Genomic DNA, 21,357 nt, shown 5'->3' on the forward strand with positions numbered 1-21,357 from the left:
CTGGCCTAAAATCAACCGTGTCTGTTTTTTAAAGATTGTAGGCTGTACTCTGCTTGCTGCATACTGACACGTGGATGAAATATTTTTATAGCTAAGCGGGTACCTGTAGCTCAAGCATCGAAATGTAGAATGTTTCTTCAAAATGTACCAATGTTCTAAAGGTGTATGTGTGGATGTCCAGTTCCAGACAGATGGCTGGCTGCATGTGCTTAACTGAGCATAAACGAAAGCCTCCCCAGGGCCTCTGAAGAACTCTGTTCTCATATCCTCTTTCTCTGTCTCTCTCTCTTACAATCTGTCTCTCACACAGGTTACCGGCCTGAGTATGCAACTACAAGGTAAAAAAAACATTCTCTGCACTATTTACTTTTGTCTTGTTTGCATCTTCAGCAGTGCATAAAGTGTCAATGATAATATTAGGATATGTCTATCTATCTATCTATCTATCTATCTATCTATCTATCTATCTATCTATCTATCTATCTATCTATCTATCTATCTATCCATCCATCCATCCATCCATCCATCCATCCATCCATCCATCCATCCATCCATCCATCCATCCATCCATCCATCCATCCATCCATCCATCCATCCATCCATCCATCCATCCATCCATCCATCCATCCATCTATCTATGTCTGTATATCTGTCATTCTATTTAGCATTCTGTCGAGATCATTATATCATTCTCATTCTCTGTTGATCTGTCTGACATTATCTGTCTGTTGTTATATCAATTTATATTTATTCTGTTATTCTATCTGTCTGTCATTTTATTTTTTCTATTGTCCTGTTTGTCTTTCTGTTGCTCGTTAAATCATTCTAGCCATCGTTTTATATTTCTATAATATTTTTGTCATTCTATCGCTGTCTGTCTGTCTGTCTTGCTATCCGCCATTCAGTCTTTTATTCTATCTGTCTGTTTTGTCATTCTATCACTTTCTTTTTTCATTTTGTTGTTCTGTCTTTCTATTGTTCTGTCATTCTTTTTATCATTCTACCTATCTGTTGTTCTGTCTACTCATTATTCTGTCCATCATTCCATCTGTCAATCTTTCTGTTGTTCATTCTGTCAGTCAGTCAGTCATTCATTCTATCATTCTGTTTGTTGTACCTATCTCGCTCTCATTCTATCTATGTGTAGTTGTATCTATCATTATATCATTCTAGCCATCATTCTATCATTATACTGTATTAGCCATTCTGTCATTTGAATCTTCTGTTATGTCAGTATCAGTTTGTCTGCCAATGTATTGTTCTAGCTATCAGTTGTTTTGTTATTCTATCATTCTTTCATTCTGTTTATCAGTCTTTCTGTTCATGGTCCTATCTACTGTAGCATCTGGTATTTATAGATTTCCAATAATATAAATTAAAAGCACTTGTGAGAGAATACAACTGTAAGTTAAAAAGATAAGAGTACATTCAGCAATAAGATCAAAACAGTAGACCAGATGCATATGTCTGCTTAATTTAACGTAATTTAACATAAACCCATGCAGCAATATTTCCTAGGATTCTTTTCCGCAATGATTAGAACTAATAGTGCACTTTACATTTAACCTCACAAAGAAGTCCTATGAGGCACAGTTTGAAAGCATGTGAAAAAGCTCTTCTTTTGAGTAAGGGGCAAGTTTGCTATATTCCTTTAGACAATGAAGAGTGAACTGATTTTGATACTGAACTCAGATTTTTAGATATAACCCCATGTGAGCTTCTCTTTAAAACAACAGCAGCCCCGGCCAAGCCAAAAGATTTCGTGCTTGGACATCTCTCACACTCCCACACCGTCTGCTGTTCCCAGCAGATCTGCCATTACCATGGCCTTTGATGTGCGGTGGAAGTGAAGTTTATGAACAGGACATTGGTGTGAGCAGATCACTGAACTAGGCACAATGGGAGCTTACTGCTTACTCCAAATGACCTGAAATCACATGTCCCCAACTCAAAACCAAATTTCGATACACTGTACATGTGAAACTCATTAGTGATGCTTGCTGAAGCTTCCAACACATTCAAGATTAAAAGTGTAAACATCTCTTTATAGGCCTCCCAGTCTTCCTCCTAAACCGTTTGGCACACAGAGGCCCAGGCCACGCTCTGTATTTAACGTTAAGCTGTTTAATGGCAATTTGGAGTCATTTGTTAAGGTACTTAGAGCTTTGGGTGCCGTACTACCTGCACTGAATACCGCTGCTTAAAGCAATTATGATCTACGGCTATTTGCTTCTACTTGACTGATCATCATGGCTGGGGAAGGTTTTTAAACAGAGCAGAAATGGAGGTGTGTGTGTATACATAAAGTGAGATAACAGAGATAAAGTGAGCTTTAGGCATCAACATTCACAAAGATGCATCAGGGCATCATGAAAGCCTCTTAAAGGGATAGTTCACCTAAAAATATAGAAATCTCGTCTTTTGTTGTTACGAATGTGATTTTTCTCTTCTGTGGAACACAAGAGAATAGGGCTGGACGATTAATCGAAAAGTAATCAAAACCGAAATTCAAAACCTCTAACCGACTTAATTTTCCCATGTCGGTTATTTTGGTTTTTTAATCCTGTTAACACTTCCCCCTTAAAAGCATACTAGCGCGTGTGTAGACACATGACTCAGTCGGTGGCATAAAAGCAAAACACGGAGGTGAATGCCAGTTAAACACATACTGATGGCGCGTGAGCGCTGAGCCTTGCGTCTTTACTAAACTTTGTCAGTTGTATTGGTTTTATGGTTTGGACATTCAAGCGATTAGATGATCGGATGTGTATTATTATATCGAGCTACCATGTTCACTCATACCTTACAACACTCATATAAACAGTAGCTGTGAAAATCGCGTGCACAGAGGAACACAGAAACTAATTGTCAGCGCTGTCCTGTGATTTATCACTAAAGTAGCTTAGAATCTCAAAACTTATTATAGCATGTTTGTGTGCAGCGCACATGAAGCACAAGCGCGTGCATAGAGAGCAGCGGTCGGTGGTCGCGCTGTGGGTTCTCGGTTTGTGTCCGTTCTCGGACTGTTCTGTGTATTTTAACTGTAGAAAAGGTTGTTCCGAGTCTAAACTACGATACAGAAAACTACATCAGTATATCATCATAAACGCAGCCGTTTTTGTCTTACGTGAACATAAACCGATGAGAAAGAAAACACACATGTGCAGTATTTTTGCTTAAAGAGACAACAGCCTAATAAACGCGCTGGCTGTCATTAATGTTAATCAAAGAACAAAAGAAAATCATTCACTGATCTTGACTGAATATATTTAATAACTTTACTTGATTAATCTTTATTTTATTTATAAAAAGAAAACTATGCAGTGTTTTTAAACTTTTAATTACAGTTTCTGTACCTGAAATTTTTTTTAGTTGTATTTATGATATTGCTAATTGATTTGTTTGTTCCTATCTTATTACTGACTCTTTAACACTTTAATATTTGAAATTTATATTAATCTAGTTGTTTTTGCTATGGTATTTTTTTAATCACAGGCAAAATTCCTCTTGCAGTGTTTTGTAGGCTGATGATTTTTGCTCATGTTATTCAGCTGCAACAGAATGCTTTTTAAAAATGTTTGACATCTAAATGTTTGACTTAATTTTTTTTATTTTGGATTTTTTTTATCTTATTGGAATCGAAACTAGGAATCGATAAGAAATTGAAATGATAAAATTCAAATGATACCCAACCCTAGTAAGAAATGTTACGAACATAGATAAAATAACTGCTTATAGTCAATCATATTTACAGTACAAACCTTGTCAGTGAACTATGAGGACAACAAAACAAAACCGAAACAAAATAATCGTTCATTAATCGTAATCGAGGTAAAATGTTCAATTAATCGAGGTTTTGATTTTAGGCCATAATCGTCCAGCCCTACAAGAGAATGTTCACAAAGCTTTTTTTTCTCCATACAATGAAAGTGAATACTGCAGACAGATGTTGTAAAAAGTGCCTTAAAATTTGATTGGAAAGCTTTGTGTGAGAAACAATAAAATTTAAGTTTAAATCTGGCAAATTACACGGTTATAAGACAAGAGAATCAATGCTGTTTGGCTTCATTGGAAGGGATAGTTAACCCAAAAAAAGACAACAACCCGCTGAGATACTCACCTACAAGCCATCTTATGTGTATATGACTTTCTTCTTTCAGACGAATATAATGGGAGTTACATTAAAAAGGTCCTGGCTCTTCCAAGCTTTATAATTGCAGTGAATGGGAGTCAAGATTTTGAAGCCCAAAAACTGCATCCATCCATCATAAAAAGTACCGGGGGATAATAAAGGCCTTCTGAGGTGAAGTGAAGAAAAATGTCTATATTCGAAACCTTTTAAACCGTAGTCTTCTGCTAACTGTCGTACGTGTTACAAGAAAGTGGCATTCCAGCAAATGATGTAGGTGTACCGTAAGCTCCGGTGAGAAACAACGAATGCAGTAGCACAGCGGAGGGAGCAAAACAAAACAAAACACTGGTCATGAATTAGAAGTACAAAACGAGGATTTGTAAAGAAAAATGTCAGCGCATTATAAGCCAAAAGGAGACTGGTTTTATTTCGCTGTAAACAAAACTTGGTTCTCATGAGACTAGCATGTTTTCACTGGAGCTTACGCTACCCCTACATCCTACGCTGGAACGCCACTCTCTCATGAACACGCGCACGACAGTTAGCGGAAGCCAGAGATTACGGTTTATGAAGTTTTATACATAGATATTTCCATATATTCACTTCAGTAGGCCTTTATTAACCCCCGGGAGTGTGGAGCACTTTTTATGACGAATGGATGCATTTTTTTGGGCTTCAAAATCTTGACGCCCATTCACTGATAATATAAAGATTTGAAGAGCCAGGACATTAATATAACTCCTGTTGTATTCATCTGAACGAAGAAAGGATGGCTTGAGGGTGAGTAAATCATTTGGGAATTTTTCTTTTTTGGGTGAACTATCCTTTCAAAGCTTAGATTTTTTAGCATATAATGACTTAAATTTCTGTCTGTTGTGCTCATCAAACTTTAGTATGACTTCACAAATCTTGAAGTCATGTTGACCACTTTTATGGTGCTCTTCTGTTCATGTTTGGAGTTCATCACCATCTGACTATATTCACTTTTGAAGTATGAAGAAGACGAAGACTATTATTAGACTATTAACTAATTATTCATTATTATTTTTTTTTGTTCCATGGAAAAATGTATGTTAAAGTTTAGAACAACATACAAAGAGTAAATGATGGCTGATTTTTGTATTTTGATGAACTAACCTTTTTTTAATACCTACTGTATAATTTAAGTTTCATTGTAAAACTTAGGGAACTTGGTGAAGAATGTTTTTGGATAATAGGATTCAGTGTTATCAGCACACCCCCTCTTTTTCTCTCTGTGAGGCTGGAGCTAATGGTGTCATTGGAAGACTAATAATGATTTTGTAGGCTGTTGTTGGTGGCTTGTAGTGCTGGGACCAAATAACCTGGGGATCGCCTCTTTCTCCCTGTTTTTCTGCTCTCTCACTCTCTGGCTCTCTGTCCTTTCGTTCTGCTGTCCTTCTCTCATAGTCGTGGACGACGGAACTCACACACAAGGCACCAGGTACAGAAACAGTCGGCTTGTCCTAATTAGCTCATTGCTGCATGTCTTTCTAAGCTTCCAGGAGTTCAACTTTTGCTTAATCCTGAAGAGGTTTGTGTACCATGTACCGTGGTGTCCTAATGCCTGAGACTGCACAGATTCTGGGTTTCTATTTAAAACTGGGTACGAGTAAAACCAAGAAAACTTGAATGAATATTAAATATTTATCAAAAATACGTTTTTAATTTTTTTTTTTTTACTATTATTTGTAAGGAAATATTTTTAACTAAATTATTGATATGAAAAATAAAAGCATTTTCACTAGTGGTCTCAGACTTTTGGACCCCAAAGTATGTGTGTCTATATGCTTGACAAGAGTTCATCCTTTTTGACTTAAGTGACCCTAATGCACACAATTTAGATTTATTTCATTTAATGGAGAGAATATCCCACAAATTAAATAACTTTTTTACAATTAATAATCATAATAATAAGAATTGTAAAGTGCTTTACACATGCCGAACTAATAACTAATAACTAGTAACTAATAGAATTAAGATTTTACTAAATATTAAATGTATTAATATTACATTTTAAATACAACAATGAATATGTGAAAAGTAAGGAAATAAGTGGTTAATAAAAAAAAGACAAACTAATTATTGGATTATTGTAAAAAATGTTATATAAATTGAAAGTAAAGTTCTGCACAATAAAATGCAGAGATAGTTTTCCAGCATTCCTTGTGTTTTCCATCTGTTTCGATTATGATTTATGAATTTGTATCAGTATTAATAATTAAACGTTTGCGGCAGTACATTTTGTATTCACCATATTGCTGATCATAGCTGGGAAACAAAGCGCCTGTGAGTTCTGCCTCTGTTCCTGGCACTCTCACAGTGTTCAGAATTGGCACATTCCATGGGTTAAAAGCAGATAACATTATTTTTAAAGCTTGTAAGAGCGAGCGCTGCCAAATGCTGAACAAATAGCTCTAACCCCACAAAACAGGCAGGATTCACTAAAGCATTTCAGTTTTTCCTCGGTGGCACTGGCTTCATTTTATGATTAAGAACCATATTAGCACGCTGATCTAAGTTGTCATTTTATTTCCTGTCTGAGTCAAGATAAGACATAGAATCTTAGGTGTGCACTTTTAAAAAGGGTCTGATGCTCAAGAAGGATTATCTTCTCATCTCCGACATGAATGGTACATGGTGTGTGGGATATTTTCAGTTGTTTAGCACACATCCTGATTTACTGCCAATGTTTTTCTTGTTTTAAGGACTCTGGACAAGCAATACCAAGAATTGTTGAGAGCTGTATTCGATTCATTAACTTGTATGGTAAGATATATTTTAATGGCCTTGCAACTTAAACCATTCTTTAAAAAACTATTGTCACCTGAAAAGCCAACAGATGAAGTTAACAGTTATGCTGTTGTCTTCAAACTTGTCTGATCATCCAATTGCTACCTGACCTGAAGTCTGGCTAGGTCATGTTTTTGTGCTCCCCTTTCTGAATCCGTCCCATCCCAGTCTAGGCCATGCACAGACTTGTTTTAGATCTATTTAAAGTTGTGTTTTAAATGAAGTGCTTTCCTGTCAATGTCAGAGGATGTTCAGTCCAAAAAGGCCTTGTGTAAACTATTGTAGATCCTGTGTGTCTATTGTAAGCTCTGAAAGTTTTCTGTGTGTGGCCGTCTTACTGGAACTATAGAGAAGTTTTTAATTAATCTTTTCTGACCCTCAGCCAAGCTTTCCATTAAAAGCTAATCCGGACTGACGGATGTTTTTGTAAAAGTTGATTGCACTCTCTCTCCTTCATTCATTATCTTTAATTAGAAAAAGGGAACTTTTCAGAAGCACAGGGCTTAGCTTTTGAGGTTGGGATTTGTCTATGGACCGGCCTTTATTTCCAGTGGATTTAAATGGACACTGGAAGGTGTCTTATTTAAGTAGTTATTTCACAGTTTCTCTCTCTCTATTTTTAAGGCCTTCAGCATCAAGGAATATTCAGAGTGTCTGGATCTCAAGTTGAAGTCAACGATATCAAGAACTCTTTTGAAAGAGGTAGGTGTGTGTGTGACGTTTCTGAAATAGCTTCAAAAGCGCTGTCGCTGCTGAATAATGATGAATCTCTTAGGTCTTCAATGAGTCATATGAATTCGCATGATTTTGGAAAACTTCCTTTATTTGGAAAAACATCAACATGTCTTGACATATTTCTTTTTATTTATATAGATACCCATCAGCATTTCTTGTATATCAAGATAAACCGAAATAGTTGATAAGTTTTCAGTTCTTTGTGTGTACAAATATTTTAAATATAAATATTTTGTTCAGCATATTTGACACATTATGCCTTTTTAGGTAATGATCCCCTGACAGATGAAGAGAATAACCACGATATAAACTCTGTTGCGGGAGTTCTGAAACTCTACTTTCGAGGTTTGGAGAACCCACTGTTTCCAAAGGAAAGATTCAATGATCTCATCTCTTTTGTCAGTAAGTGCCTCGTTTTTCTTTTTTGCTTTCTGTTGACCTGCAGCTGTAAATCTGTCATTGATTCTCAGTGTGAATTAACAGTGCTTTGAACTGTTATCATGCGCTCTCACATAAAGAGATCTCAGTCATTTGCCCCCAACAGTGGGACAGATACTTTCACTGTATGACAAGACGTCCAGCGCCTCAGGCTAACGCTAAGAGCCTTACACACACTCCATTACAGCACAGTGTGTGTTCCTCCACGGCATGACAAGTTAGGGCTTCAGCTGGTCCTTTGTGTGAGTTTGAAAGAGTTCAGAAAGCCTGCTTTATCATGATCATAGATGATGCTACACTGCGCTGAATGAATGAATGCAGTATGACACCATGATGCTCAGTCGTTTCTGTTGAATTAATGAGATGTTTGTGATCTGCAGCTCTGAATAAGGATACGAGTTAAGGGGGAGTGGGGTAAGCTGTGCCACTTTTGATGCCAAGTTGTCCTCTGATCTAAGAACAGTGTATGGTTGATTAAAATGTATAATAAAAATATGACCATACAGTAAATGAGTATATTATATAAATAACATATGAATAAACATTATATTAAAACATACACATAAGAAGTATAAAATTATACTAAATTATACTATTGTATGTTGTGTTAAAATATTAAAAATATATATTTACAGAATCATAATGACTTAATGTATTTACATTTTAGAATTTACATTGTCTTAATTTCTGTATAGAAGGAAAAACCATGCATTAAGAGCTGGGGGGTGAAAACATTGCCTTAATTTCTATATAGAAGCAAAAACAATGCATTAAGAGCTTTCGAACAGAATGGAGATTTTTCTCCATAAGCAATTTTTAGACCTGGATACATTTGCTTTGATGTTTTACATGCCATGTAGAACAATAATTTTGACATGCAAAAAAAGTGTTTAAATGTAAAAAAAAAAAAAACACTTGTAGCTTTACATGGCAGCTATTTCTAAATATTTGGCCACATGTCAAGATAATCTAGCCACAGAGTTCACCAGATGAAGGGCCCGTGAGTATGCATGTGTGGGTTTTGTTTGTCTGTGTGTGTGGAGGAATGTTGAGGCGTGTGTTCATACATAACCGACCAACATGCAGCCCTGTGCCTGTGACATTCTGTAGAGTGTGACTAATGAGGATTCCCTGCCATTTACATTTACACATGACTTACCCTTTCCCAGCACACCACACACTCCCTCCAACACACGGCCTCTCCTGTTCTCTGTCCACAGCAGATCTATATTTAGACTGTCAGAGTTGTGTGTTCACTGCACTGTAGGATATTAGTTTGAGTTGTGTTTCTGCAGACATGTGCCTTGTCTGCGGTGAGGCTTGACAGTGTCTTTAAATTGCTTCTCTTGCTCAGGATCCATGTTGGAAACCCAGTTTCGTGCTGAAGTAAGACGAATAACACAAGTAGCATATTCCCAAAAGCTCAGATCTTTTAATGGTGACATGACTATTTTAAGATGCTATCAGAGGATGAATCGGGGATATGTGTGGGCTATGGTAGCTTTGGATGAGAGCAGGTCACATCAGTTTAATTCTGTTCTACAGAGGCTGACTTTGCTTTTATAAGTACTGTGTGTGTCTCACAGCCAACCTGAGGGATCTGATTGGGTCAAGATCTAGGAAGTTACATTTGGAAGGAGCTAGTAGCATACTGTGTAGTATGCACTCTATATATTAAAAAAAAATTGTATGTGCAAAAGTACACAAACATTTAGATAGTTCTGTGCAAAAGTAATTGTCAAGTAATTTAAATCATTAAGTCACATCCAATTGTCAGCTCTTCAAAACGATTTTTGGTGGAAATGTCTGGGCAGTCAGATCAAATAGTAAAATAAGAAGGAAATCAGAGAGATCACAACTGTTATTATGTGCAGCCATGAAATAGTGATAATAGAATAGTATGCTTCTAAACACAGCGTGAAAGGACTTTACTAAGGAGACCACAAAAATCTGTAATGGAATTCCAGAGAGGACAGGAAGTGAGTTAAGGCCTCCAAGGAGAAAACCCAGTGAAATCTGTGTACATTCTTGCAGGAGAGCCGCAGGAATACTCACACATTTCTGAGATGCCAGTCTTTTGGATGTATTTTTAAGCTTCTTTAAAAAGAGGAGTTGAATAGTTTTTAGACTTTACCTCTTTTAATGCTCTTGTAATCAGCTTCATTAGGTCCAGGGTGAGGGCCGGCATCCCCTGTCAATTAATTTAAATGAACTCAAGTTAATTGCTTTGTTTTTTAAATGTACTCTTTGTGGTGGTTAAAACACTGAATTAGAGAGTATGTGACAGATGCACATACCTGTATCGGCCATGGCCCTGGTTACAGACCTTTCTGTGCATGTGCTATATACTTATAAATGACTAGTGGGGCAAATCCGAGCTATTTCAGTGTTATTCATATCTTATGTTTAATTTAAATTAGCTTTTACTTTTATGTTTTCAGTATTAATTTTAGTTTAGTATTTTGTTTCTTATGTGCTTTTGCTATTTTTATTAGTTTTTATTAATGTATATATATATATATATATATAAATATTATTGATATTTGTAATATTTTCTAAAATATTTTAATAGATTTAGTTAACAATAACAACACTGCAACAAGTTAAAAAAAGAATGGAACTTGTTTTCCAGTAAGACTTGGGTATTAGAAATGTTTCCAAAATGACAAGGTTGGCACAGAGTTTAACTTTGTGCATTTGAACAGTGTTCCAAAGTTGTTGTTGTTGTTTTTTTTTACATTTAATGAGCTCAGCCTTGTAACCCTATGAATAGAGCTGCAGTGAGGTGGCTATCAGTGAATTAACCCTTTCAGATGGAGGCATGTCATAAGATACTCAAGGCTGTTTGGTGTCTTAGATGGCAACGTCGGCCCTGAATAATAATTTCTGAATGTCATGGCAAGACAAATACATTTTCAGGACTCCTACTCTTCCTTTACATGAATGTGAATGTCAGCATTGACGTAACATGTTAAACCAAATAAGGCTAAATAAGGCTCTGAGTGGGGACTTGCAGAATCCTCTAAGATATCTACTATATACATGTATTTACTCTTTTTTTTTTTTTTTTACTCTTTCTCCTTCTTTTGTAGGAATAGAAAATCTGTATGAGAGATCACTGTATATACGAAAGATCCTTCTCACTGTACCCAGATCAGTGCTCGTGGTCATGCGATATCTGTTTGCCTTCCTCAACCAGTAAGTCTGAATGTCTCCCAAACACACAGCAAGCTTTAAAAATGCATGAAGTGACATCTGAATTGCTGATTTCATAATACACTACTTTACTGAGAATTACATAATAATTTCTCATTCCATATCTTCAAGAAATTCTGAGACCAGACTTGCTGGTTGTCATTCGTCCTAATAGCTTGCTTGTTTTTCTTGCAGCTTGTCCCAGTACAGCGATGAAAATATGATGGACCCCTATAACCTGGCCATCTGCTTTGGCCCCACCCTCATGCCCACTCCAGAAAATCAGGACCAGGTGTCCTGCCAGGCCCATGTCAATGAGGTCATCAAAACCATCATCATCCACCACGAGACCATCTTTCCTGATGCGAAGGAGCTTGACGGCCCCATGTACGAGAAGTGTATGGCAGGCGGAGACTATTGGTGAGTGCTGGGATGAGATGATGTTGTTTTTAATTATTTAGTGATAACTGTCTGGGCAGCTGCATGTAGGTGGGTAATGAGAATCGAGACTTTATTGTATTTTTGATGATTAGTAGTGGTATCCGGACATCCATGGCGTGACTTGAGTGAAATAAAGAAATTATTAGTCAGCACTATAGTGAGTCACTTATTTTGTTAGTTCAGTTTTAGGGTGTGACCTTTTTGTTTTGAAGATTAGGTTTAGTTAATCCAGAAGAGGTGCATAAATCCTTATAAAAGATAAGGAAGAAAAGTTATACAGGTCAAAAATGCATAATTTATAGGAAAGTCATCCAAAAATGGAAATTCTGTCATCATTTACTCATTATGTAGCGTCATTTTATTATTATTTTCGCTGTTATCTTGTTTATGTTTTGAAAGTAGCCTTTTAATATTTCAGTTTTCATTTTAATGTTACGTTTTAGTAATTTTGTATTGTGCTGTCTTTTTTATAAATTTTTGTTTTATATTTCTTTTTGCCTTTAATTTTATTTAAATTAGTTTTGGTAAATTTAGGTCTTCAACCTGAACTAAAAAAAAAAAGAAATTAAATATTTTGATTTGGCAAACAAAAATTTTCCATGTAATTGCTTTTGTTAGTTCAACTTTATTACATTTTCCAAAAATGCAAAGCTTTTAGCTTCAACAACACTGTCACTCTCATACCGTTCCAAACCTATGTGACCTACAAAATTTGAAAAATGTGTTCTTCATTGTTTTTTTTCCCCCTTTTACAAAGTGAAAGTCAGTATGGGCCATTGGTGTTTGGACCCCATTGACTCGTGTTCCTCCCCCATTGACTTGTGAATTATCCCTTTTAACAATTTTTCTTCCAAACTATAAATTAGTTGAAATTTTTTGTTATAAAACTGCCCTTGAATTTCTCATTCTTTCTCTGTGAGGATATACCGGGCTCAAGACCAAAGGTTTGTTTTTAAAATGCACTGAATATCACAGGTATGTGTGTCTGGATCTAAAGAGGGACGTCCCAGCTGCATCTGAGCCGTGTTTGGATTTGTTGTGGGTAATTATGTGAAAAGATGAGGTGCCGATAGTGAGCTCTTTAGTGAAGGTGGAACATTTTTTAGAGGCCGAAAGGGTTCGGTGATCTTCAACTAGGTGAGACAGACTGAAACCATCTTGATAATTGCCACCATTAAGATCAGCAGCCAAACCAATGCTCATTCCTCGCTGAAATTCACATAGATGAGAAGAGGAAAGAGACATTTTCCACCAGCTCCACAGCTGTGTGTATGTGTTGGCTAGTGATTTTGTTGTCTCGAAGAGAGGAGCCCAACTCCCACAAGTCTTCATCCCCCAAACTAAAGCCAAACACCTGCCACTGCAAGCATCTGTACTTGAGCATTTCAGATTTGACATCCACACTTGCCGATGCCGGTTCTCATATTTTCCCATTTGGTAGTGTGGCATGTTTTAAATGGCTTTACTGTGTGTCAGAGGTAATCCGCAAGGATGTGAAGGGCATTAGTGCCAGTCTCTGTAACCACGCTGTGCCACTGACAGAATCCCAATCACCCTGCCCGACTCCTCCTGAATACTAACGACAGCCTCTGTTCTTCTTGCTTGATACTGAGTTTCACACTGGCTGTGATTTAACTCTGTGTATGCAGTTACTTGTGTAGGGAATGCAAACATACACTACCATTCAAAAGTTGGGTGTCATTAAGTCTTTTAAGCTCACCAAGGTGGCTTTTTTAAAATCAAAAATACAGTAAAACTGTGAAATGTTATTACAATTTAAGACAACTATTTAGAACTTTGAGATATTTTAAAATGTCATTTATTCCTGTGATGCAAAGCTGAATTTTCAGCATCAGTACTCCAGTCTTCAGTGTCACATGATCCTTCAGAAATCATTCTACTATGCTGATTTGCTGCTCAGGAAACATTTCTTATCGTTGTCAATGTTTTTTTTTTGTTTTTGTTTTTTCGTGGAAACATGATGCATTTTTTCAGGATTCTTTAATTCATTGAAAGTAAAAGAAATATAAATTTTCTGTAACATTATAAATGTCTTTACTGTCACTTTTGATTAATTTAATTGGTCCTTGCTGAATAAAGGTGTTTGGGGTCAAAATATTAGATTTACATCTTATAGGATAATAAATGCTAATAAATGTTAAACAAACCAAAGCTATTTGAATAATCTACAAAACTTATTTTGGAACAAAAGGTTTTTAAGCCCATGTGACTATTAAATATTAGGGTTATCAGATGCTGTAAGTGCCACAACCTGTTATCTTTTTTAAAATAGGTAAAATAATAGTCTTGATTTATTTCCTCTTATCTTCTGCAGTGAGAGTCCATACAGTGAACATGGAGCTCTTGAGGAAGTTGATCAGGATGGAGTAGCAGAGACCCACACCAGTGAGGATGGTATGTTTATTTCATTGACCACACCCTGTTGTATGTCCACTATGACGTCCCATGCCAGTGAATGTAAGTTAGGTCATCATGGTCATGGGAACAAGGTTAGGTCATCTTTTCCTGTCCGGTCATTCTTCCCATTAGCTCAAATGTGCACTGAGCCTCTGGATTGATTTGATCTCTTATAGCGTTTTCTGACACGGCAAGTCGAGGGTTAATTCCTGCTTTCCCTGACCTGGGTAATCACTTTTCACAGCTCTTAATGAAGTGATCGTTAAAGAGCGGAGAAATTCATCCAACTCTTTTGTTCTCTCTAATCCTTTGGGAAGGAGGAGACACATCCGTAAACAAAGCAAGAGGGTTTGAATCAAGTCTGGTAAATGCCTGTGCAACTGCATGTGGTTTTATCATGGAAAAACTTCTCTAGAAGTTCTCAAAGCTCATTGTCACAAACAAACTAAAACCAGATGCTTAGCCCATTGATGACACACGAACCGATTCCCATGTGTAATCTTAGAAATAAACTGCAAGTGTCAGACTGAAAACTCAACTCAATCAAGTGGTTTGTTTTTGTCTTCTGTGCAGTCTTTCAAAAGAACCGAAAGGAAATGTCGCTGCTGACCTGTATGTTACCCCACTGAAAATAGACACTTTTTCTGTCTCTCTCCGTCTGTACCTGAACAATGCCTGTTTTCTTAAGCTTTATTTTCTAAGAGAATTTGGGAAGTCTGCTTTTTCCATATCTTAAGATTTCTCAGACAGACTAAAGCCAAGTTTATTCTATTGTTTATCTGTGCAGAGAGTCAGATAAATAGTAGGACTGAATCAGAAATACCAAAATCACAGCTTTATTAAAAGGGGGTTGCTTTGAAGTTTACCTTTGTGTTTGGGTCATAAAAACAGATGGGAATAGACACTCCCTGTAATTGCTCAAATGGGATTTAATTGTTTGGCATATTGTATAGCATATTGTATAGCATATTGTTGTTCATTCTTAAGGTTAGAGATTTAAACAAACCCTTAATCCGGTGTATTAATGCTCATAATTTGTCCCTCACTGTTTGTGCTATGAACATGAAAGATGCATTAAATCATGCTGTTTGTTGAGAAGCTCTTAAAAGATTTGTGGTAAAACTGACAACAGTAGACTTGTATTGCAGTTCCATAAGCAAAAGTTTGGTGAAAAGCGATTTGTGAGGAATGAGCGATTTGAAGCACAGCTTGCACAGAAGTAACTTTGAAACCAAACAGCTTTGTGTTGGTTTTGAACCGCTTTGTTTTGCATTGATAAGCACTCACATTTTCTTTAGAAAGTTTACCAATTTTTAGTATAACCTCACTGTGACTCAACTCTGACATCTTGCCCCCATCATTCCTCCAATCTCTTCTACTCTAAACACTGCTGAAGAGACCGATCTCATATTCACTAGAGTATAAACAGAGCCCAGATCCTCTGGTGCTCAGTACATTTAGGATCAGATTCATTGAAGGATATTGCACACAAGTGTGTCATATGTTCATAAATCACTGTTAGACATCCAGACATGTGCATCCGCATACTGAAGATTCATTTTGACTGTTCCCATCTTACTGTCTGTTTAAATTCATGAATCTGGAACATTTAACTGAGAAACCTGATACTTCACGTACTGTATGTGAGGGTTTCCATTAACAATCACAGATGTCAGATATCAATGTCAGCCTGAATCATAACCATCCTGAAAATTTTAAAATTGCACAGCTTCCATGGTTTTGCTCTAAATGTTTTCCTTATGAATGTATTGAGGAGGTTTTTTTTCCCCAGCAGAGGAATTATTCTTCTCTTTCTATACACTGCAACCATAGCTTGTTTCTTATATCAGTTATGGGTAACCTGTGTGTTTTGTCTTGTTTCATAATGAGGATTTTGGAATGTATTCGATTTCTAAATCTTCTCTCAAGAAGCAAAAAAAAATCTCTGTTTATCTACATTAATGAACAATCCAGAGGAACCGGTGGCTTTACAGTTAACTCAAAGCATAATTGTATCAGCCTGCTCAAACCTGGGACCAGTGCAGCATCTGTCCTCAGTCGCTGCATCTGAAGGGGGATCGTTTTTGGGCCCGTCTGGAAAACCACTTTGCCAAGTGATGGGACCCCTGCTATGCCTTTAGAGCCATTTATTCATTCAAGTGAACTGGAATAAGCAGACGGAATGCTCTCTTGGGAGGAAAAAGACAAATCTCAGCATCTGTGGAAAACTAATGTACAATAAGAATATTGTTTGTTTCGGAAATGTTGGTTTGTGTGATATATCTAGCTAAAATTCGACACGAGTGTCCTCATTTCTTAAAAATCTGTACATGCATACAAGAATAATTGGATAGATAAGCATATTATAGATGTATAACTGCCATTTAAAAGTTCGGGGCCAGTAAGATATATTTTTTCCATGCATAAAATTGATCAAAAGTAACAGTATAGACACTTCCTAATGTTACAAAATATTTCTATTTCAATTAAATGCACTTTATAGTCATCAAAAAACCATGGGAAAAAAGTAACAGTTTCCACAAAAACAGATCAATGATGATAATAATAATAATAATAAAAATATTCTTGAGAATGTCATATTAGCATATTAGAATGATTTCTTAAGGGTCATGTGACACAAGACATTAGTAATGGCTGCTGAAAAAAAATCATCTTTGCCATCACAGAAATAAATTCCATTTGAAAATAAGTTTACATACAATATTTTTAGAAATGTTTCAAAATATTGTTGGTGAGGATAAGGGACTTAAATTATAAACTTAATAAAAAAATATTTTACATTTTCATTTAAACTATGAAAATGAGTCTTACTATCTTAAAGCATTTTTGCTTTCCCATGTAAATTCTTTATTTTTTCCAGTTCTTAAAATACCAGTTTTTCTTGAATATTTGGGTTCTCTATAACAGTGGTTCCCAAACTTTTCCATTCCACGACCCACCTAGACAAGTGTAATATATTTCACGACCCACCAAAATATTAAAAAAAAAAAAAAAACAACGAGTGAAATTACTTTAAACCTAATCTTACTTAAAATTTTTATGACAGAAATTAAGTATTTAAGAAAAATAACCATTTTATTTTAGAGTACAACTGAAAATTTCACTACAAATTTACAAGTTTTAATTTTTGTTTACTGGCGTTAAAATATGTAGTGTCCATAAAAACGTGAAGCAGGCTCACTCCAGTGAAGTGTGATCTGCGCTGCTGTGTTTTGTTGCATTCATGATCCTTCCGTGTGTGTCGGCGAGAACGGAGCACAATCCAACACTTTTTTAGAAAAGCATAAGAAGCAAAGCAGAACTATCTAAAACAGTTTGGAGATTAAAATAATTGTGAAATAGGTAAAAAAAGACCGATTGAACCTTTTAATGACATTGCTCTGAGACCTTCAAAACACGCAACGCACACGGACTTAATTGCAATTTGAAAATCACACTAAGGATATTGCAGTTCATTATTAATGTTGGTGGGCTATATCGTTGTGATGAGTGGGTTCCCAGTTCCCGCCTCCTTCTTCCTGTGATTGTGAAGATTTTAATGTTTTACACTGGTGCCGAAGCCAGGGAGGAAGGAGGGGCGCGCTGCCGAAGATCCTTCGCCGCTGGGGTGAATCCGCAGTGCCATCGAGCAGGGCGAAGGAGTCTGCCGCCGAGGGTGCTCGATGTGGTGGGCTGGAGTGAGTTGCCGGGGGGGGGGGGGGGGGGCGAACTCACTCCAGCCCACCGCCTCGATGACCCCTTCGTGGAAAGAGGTGGGAACCGGCGGACAATCAAACAAAGTTTTAATAACCAAATAAACACAAAACAGCGCGACAGCCCCTCTCGGATGACTGCCGTGCACAAATAAAAAACAAACACAAAATAAAACCCAGGCCTGGTCCTCTCTCGTCCTTCACTGTCATCGCTCCTCTTTTGTATCTTTCCGATCTCCTCCGTGGTTCTTGAGACCGGTGAGTGTTGCTCATTTCCCAATCACTCCACCGGCCTAGCTCTGTTCCCATGGCACTAGGCCCCGCCCCACTCGTCACATTCGTGCAGCCCTAGACTGAACTGTGTTAGTGTCTGTGTGTCATTGAAACGCAAAATTAGCTGCAGCCAAGTGACTTTGTGCGACCCACCTTGTTCCATTCCGTGACCCACGAGTGGGTCGCGACCCACAGTTTGAAAACCCCTGCTCTATAACATAAGTCATGTTATATGATTCAAATGGGAATTAAATTTTAATTCATGTTAAGTTTAATTAGGATGTTTCTGTTTTACTGCAAAGCTTTGTTGAAATGCCAGCCTTTGACTAGAAACCCTTTAAACTGTTAAAAACATGTGGTCTTTGTTACATGTCTTAACGTGTCCCTGATGATGTTGCAAGAAGCTCATTATCTCTCATAAATGCAGGACCCCTGCAGTCTGCAAGCATGTGTCTATTAAAAACATTAAAAAACAGGAAATGCAGCTTACAAACAATTTTCTACTCTGTCAGCCTTTATTCCTTCTGTTCCTAGACTGTGGGGTGCTTGTGGGGAAGTTGCTGCTAGAGCAGTGTATGTTTAGCCAGAAAACCTAGCTTGGGTTGTTAGCTCTCTTCTGGGGCAACAAGAAGTCCATATGGTACAATGTGCCATCAACTAAAGAACAACACTTGTTAATGTCTGAATAAAATAGTGCCATAACAAAAGTTACAGCCTCTTTAATACAGACTACCGAAATAGTTGACTTTGTTTAATTTAGTAAGCTAGGTTTTGGACAGTAAACAAATGAATTAGTCTGTTTATAATTTGGACATTTTTGATTGTTTCTTAAGATGAAATCACACATAATCCCAACTGCCGTGTTTTCAAACTCTGTCCTTGCAGCACTGATACATGAACAGGCTTTCGCAAGGACACTGAATGAACGACAGCATCTGTCAGGTGGAGATGGAGGAGAGACAGGGACGTGTGGACAGTTGATGGTCATATTGATCTCCACCCCATCCTCTTTATTAATAAGGTGCCTGGTCTCAGTGCAGCCCTATTAATTCTGACAGTCAACTCACGCTCGTCACGTCTCATTGACTCGTTGTCATTTCCAGACTGGAGAGAATGAAAAAGCATTTCCTCTTTGAGCTTGTGCTTTTCTTTTTTATATTGCTTTTAGTGTAGATGGATTGTGCATTCTCTTTTGTCTGATTTGTGAGATGTTTTCTCTTCATTTCTTTGTCTTTATTTGCAACAGTGGTAAAGCTGTGCTTTTCTCTAGAGGTGTTTTGAACTTGAACAAGTATTTCTACTATTTTACCAAAGTTTTGATGCTCCACTAATGGCTACAATGCAAAATGCGTTACAGAAATTACAAAAAATTATAAGACATCTATTCACAGTATGCATTTAATTACATAAAATAAAAATTGATTCAGTTACTTTCAACTTTTTAATGAGACTTGTTTTTTACAAAATGACAAAAAGAAATGGATTTATGGATATAGTGAAATTGTAATACTATGACGGATATGGAAATGCTGGTAATACCACAGTTAAATTAAATAATTGCATATTTAAAAATACATATTATTTAAATTATGATATAATATATTTATAGGATTTACATATTTGCATTGTAAATATTAAACATATATACATAATCTATTTTTTTTTAATAATCCTTTCCATATTTCTTATAACTTGAGGCCATGCTGAAGGAATTGCAAGCACTATCATTCCCTTTAACAGTGATATTAATTAATAATTTAGCAACTTTTTAATGAGATTTTTGATTTCACAGAAAAGTACCAATTTGTTATTAAGCTGTCGTGAACATTGTAAAATGGTAATATAATGATAGATATCACCATTATGGTAATTTCATATTTTTTCTCAATCTAAATATCAATGTGAAAATACCATTGTACAAAAATATGGTATTCATTCCATTATCACGGTTTATATCCATTCATAAAATGCACAGTGGCGCTTGTAGATTGGTCATTTTGCTTAAAGGTGAAATATGCTCCTTTTTATATTATGTAATAAAGTCTCTGGTGGAAGCAGAAACATGCTGTTTTCTGTCTCTTTAAATGCAAATGAGCTGCTTCTCCCCACCCCCTTTTCCAGAATAGACCTGCGTCATTAGAGCTCGGACCTGCTAAAAACATCTGTTTTGGTTCTGATTATCATGTTTATTGCGCTGAAATCATGCGTTTTAAACCATATTAGAATTACCAATAATATATCACAATGCTGTTTTGTAAGAGGTGTTGCACTTTTTGGCAGGGGTTGAGATGTTGATAAGGTTCACGTTTCCCGATTGTCCTGAGGATGAGAACAGCTCATTCTGCCAGAACAGAAGCTACTTTACATGCATCGAAGCCGGTTGGCTCTCTGATGAGTCCTTATGTAAAGGGGGTCACGACGGCAAAGCCATGTACACCGGCTACTACGAGACCCTGTAGTGTTGATGCATTGAAATGCTCTCATTCACATGTGAATGAACGATCAGATACAGTTGAGGCATGTGCACTGTATGGATTCATTTGACTTGGTACTGTAAAAAGCACCAACTGGTGCTCAGTTAACTCCATATTCTTTTCCTTTAGGTGTTTCGTAAAGCATATGTCAGAAGTGCAGAAATGGGTGATGCCACTCCTTATCCACTGAATTAACCATGCCCTTTTTTTTCATGCAGAGGGGGAGCCCATTGAAGCCATTGCAAAATTTGATTATGTGGGCCGTTCTGCACGGGAACTGTCCTTTAAGAAGGGTGCGTCTCTACTGCTGTATCAGAGAGCGTCAGATGACTGGTGGGAGGGCAGGCACAATGGCATAGATGGACTAGTGCCTCACCAATACATCGTTGTACAGGATATGTGAGTATCTCTACTGTTCTACAGTGATGCAACAATACAAATCATATTGCTTCAACAGAGTTTGATGTTATTAACCTTTATTTAACCAGGCAAGAAAATACATGCAAATAAATAAATAGACACAAATATTGGGCTGAATAGATTAGTTCAGTATTATATAATTATAATTTACAATATTTAAAATTACTACTACTACTTATATATATATATATAAAAATATATATATATATAAAATCAGTGTAGAATCAGCCTGAAATATTTTAAATAATATGTCATATTTATATCAACAATGTTAAATAACATATTAAATACATTTTTCATTGGCAAT

The 21,357-nt window shown here is 36.6% G+C and overlaps 1 protein-coding gene across 3 annotated transcripts in view; it reads left to right on the top strand.

Moving 5' to 3' along the window:
- Positions 1 to 21,357, top strand: part of LOC132101645 (SLIT-ROBO Rho GTPase-activating protein 1-like) — a 114,287-nt gene that overhangs the window by 82,812 nt on the left and 10,118 nt on the right. For 2 of the 3 annotated variants that reach the window (XM_059506734.1, XM_059506731.1), the window contains exons 11-19: positions 311 to 338; positions 2,051 to 2,153; positions 6,859 to 6,919; positions 7,568 to 7,645; positions 7,946 to 8,080; positions 11,209 to 11,314; positions 11,507 to 11,731; positions 14,088 to 14,167; positions 20,849 to 21,029. In XM_059506734.1, the coding sequence (XP_059362717.1) occupies positions 311 to 338; positions 2,051 to 2,153; positions 6,859 to 6,919; positions 7,568 to 7,645; positions 7,946 to 8,080; positions 11,209 to 11,314; positions 11,507 to 11,731; positions 14,088 to 14,167; positions 20,849 to 21,029 (997 nt within the window). Of the gene's footprint in view, positions 1 to 310; positions 339 to 2,050; positions 2,154 to 5,560; positions 5,595 to 6,858; positions 6,920 to 7,567; positions 7,646 to 7,945; positions 8,081 to 11,208; positions 11,315 to 11,506; positions 11,732 to 14,087; positions 14,168 to 20,848; positions 21,030 to 21,357 lie in introns of all 3 variants that reach the window. The other variant, XM_059506732.1, reaches the window with a different exon arrangement.

The sequence above is a fragment of the Carassius carassius genome, chromosome 23, assembly GCF_963082965.1.
Source record: "Carassius carassius chromosome 23, fCarCar2.1, whole genome shotgun sequence".
Taxonomy (NCBI): Eukaryota; Metazoa; Chordata; class Actinopteri; order Cypriniformes; family Cyprinidae; genus Carassius; species Carassius carassius.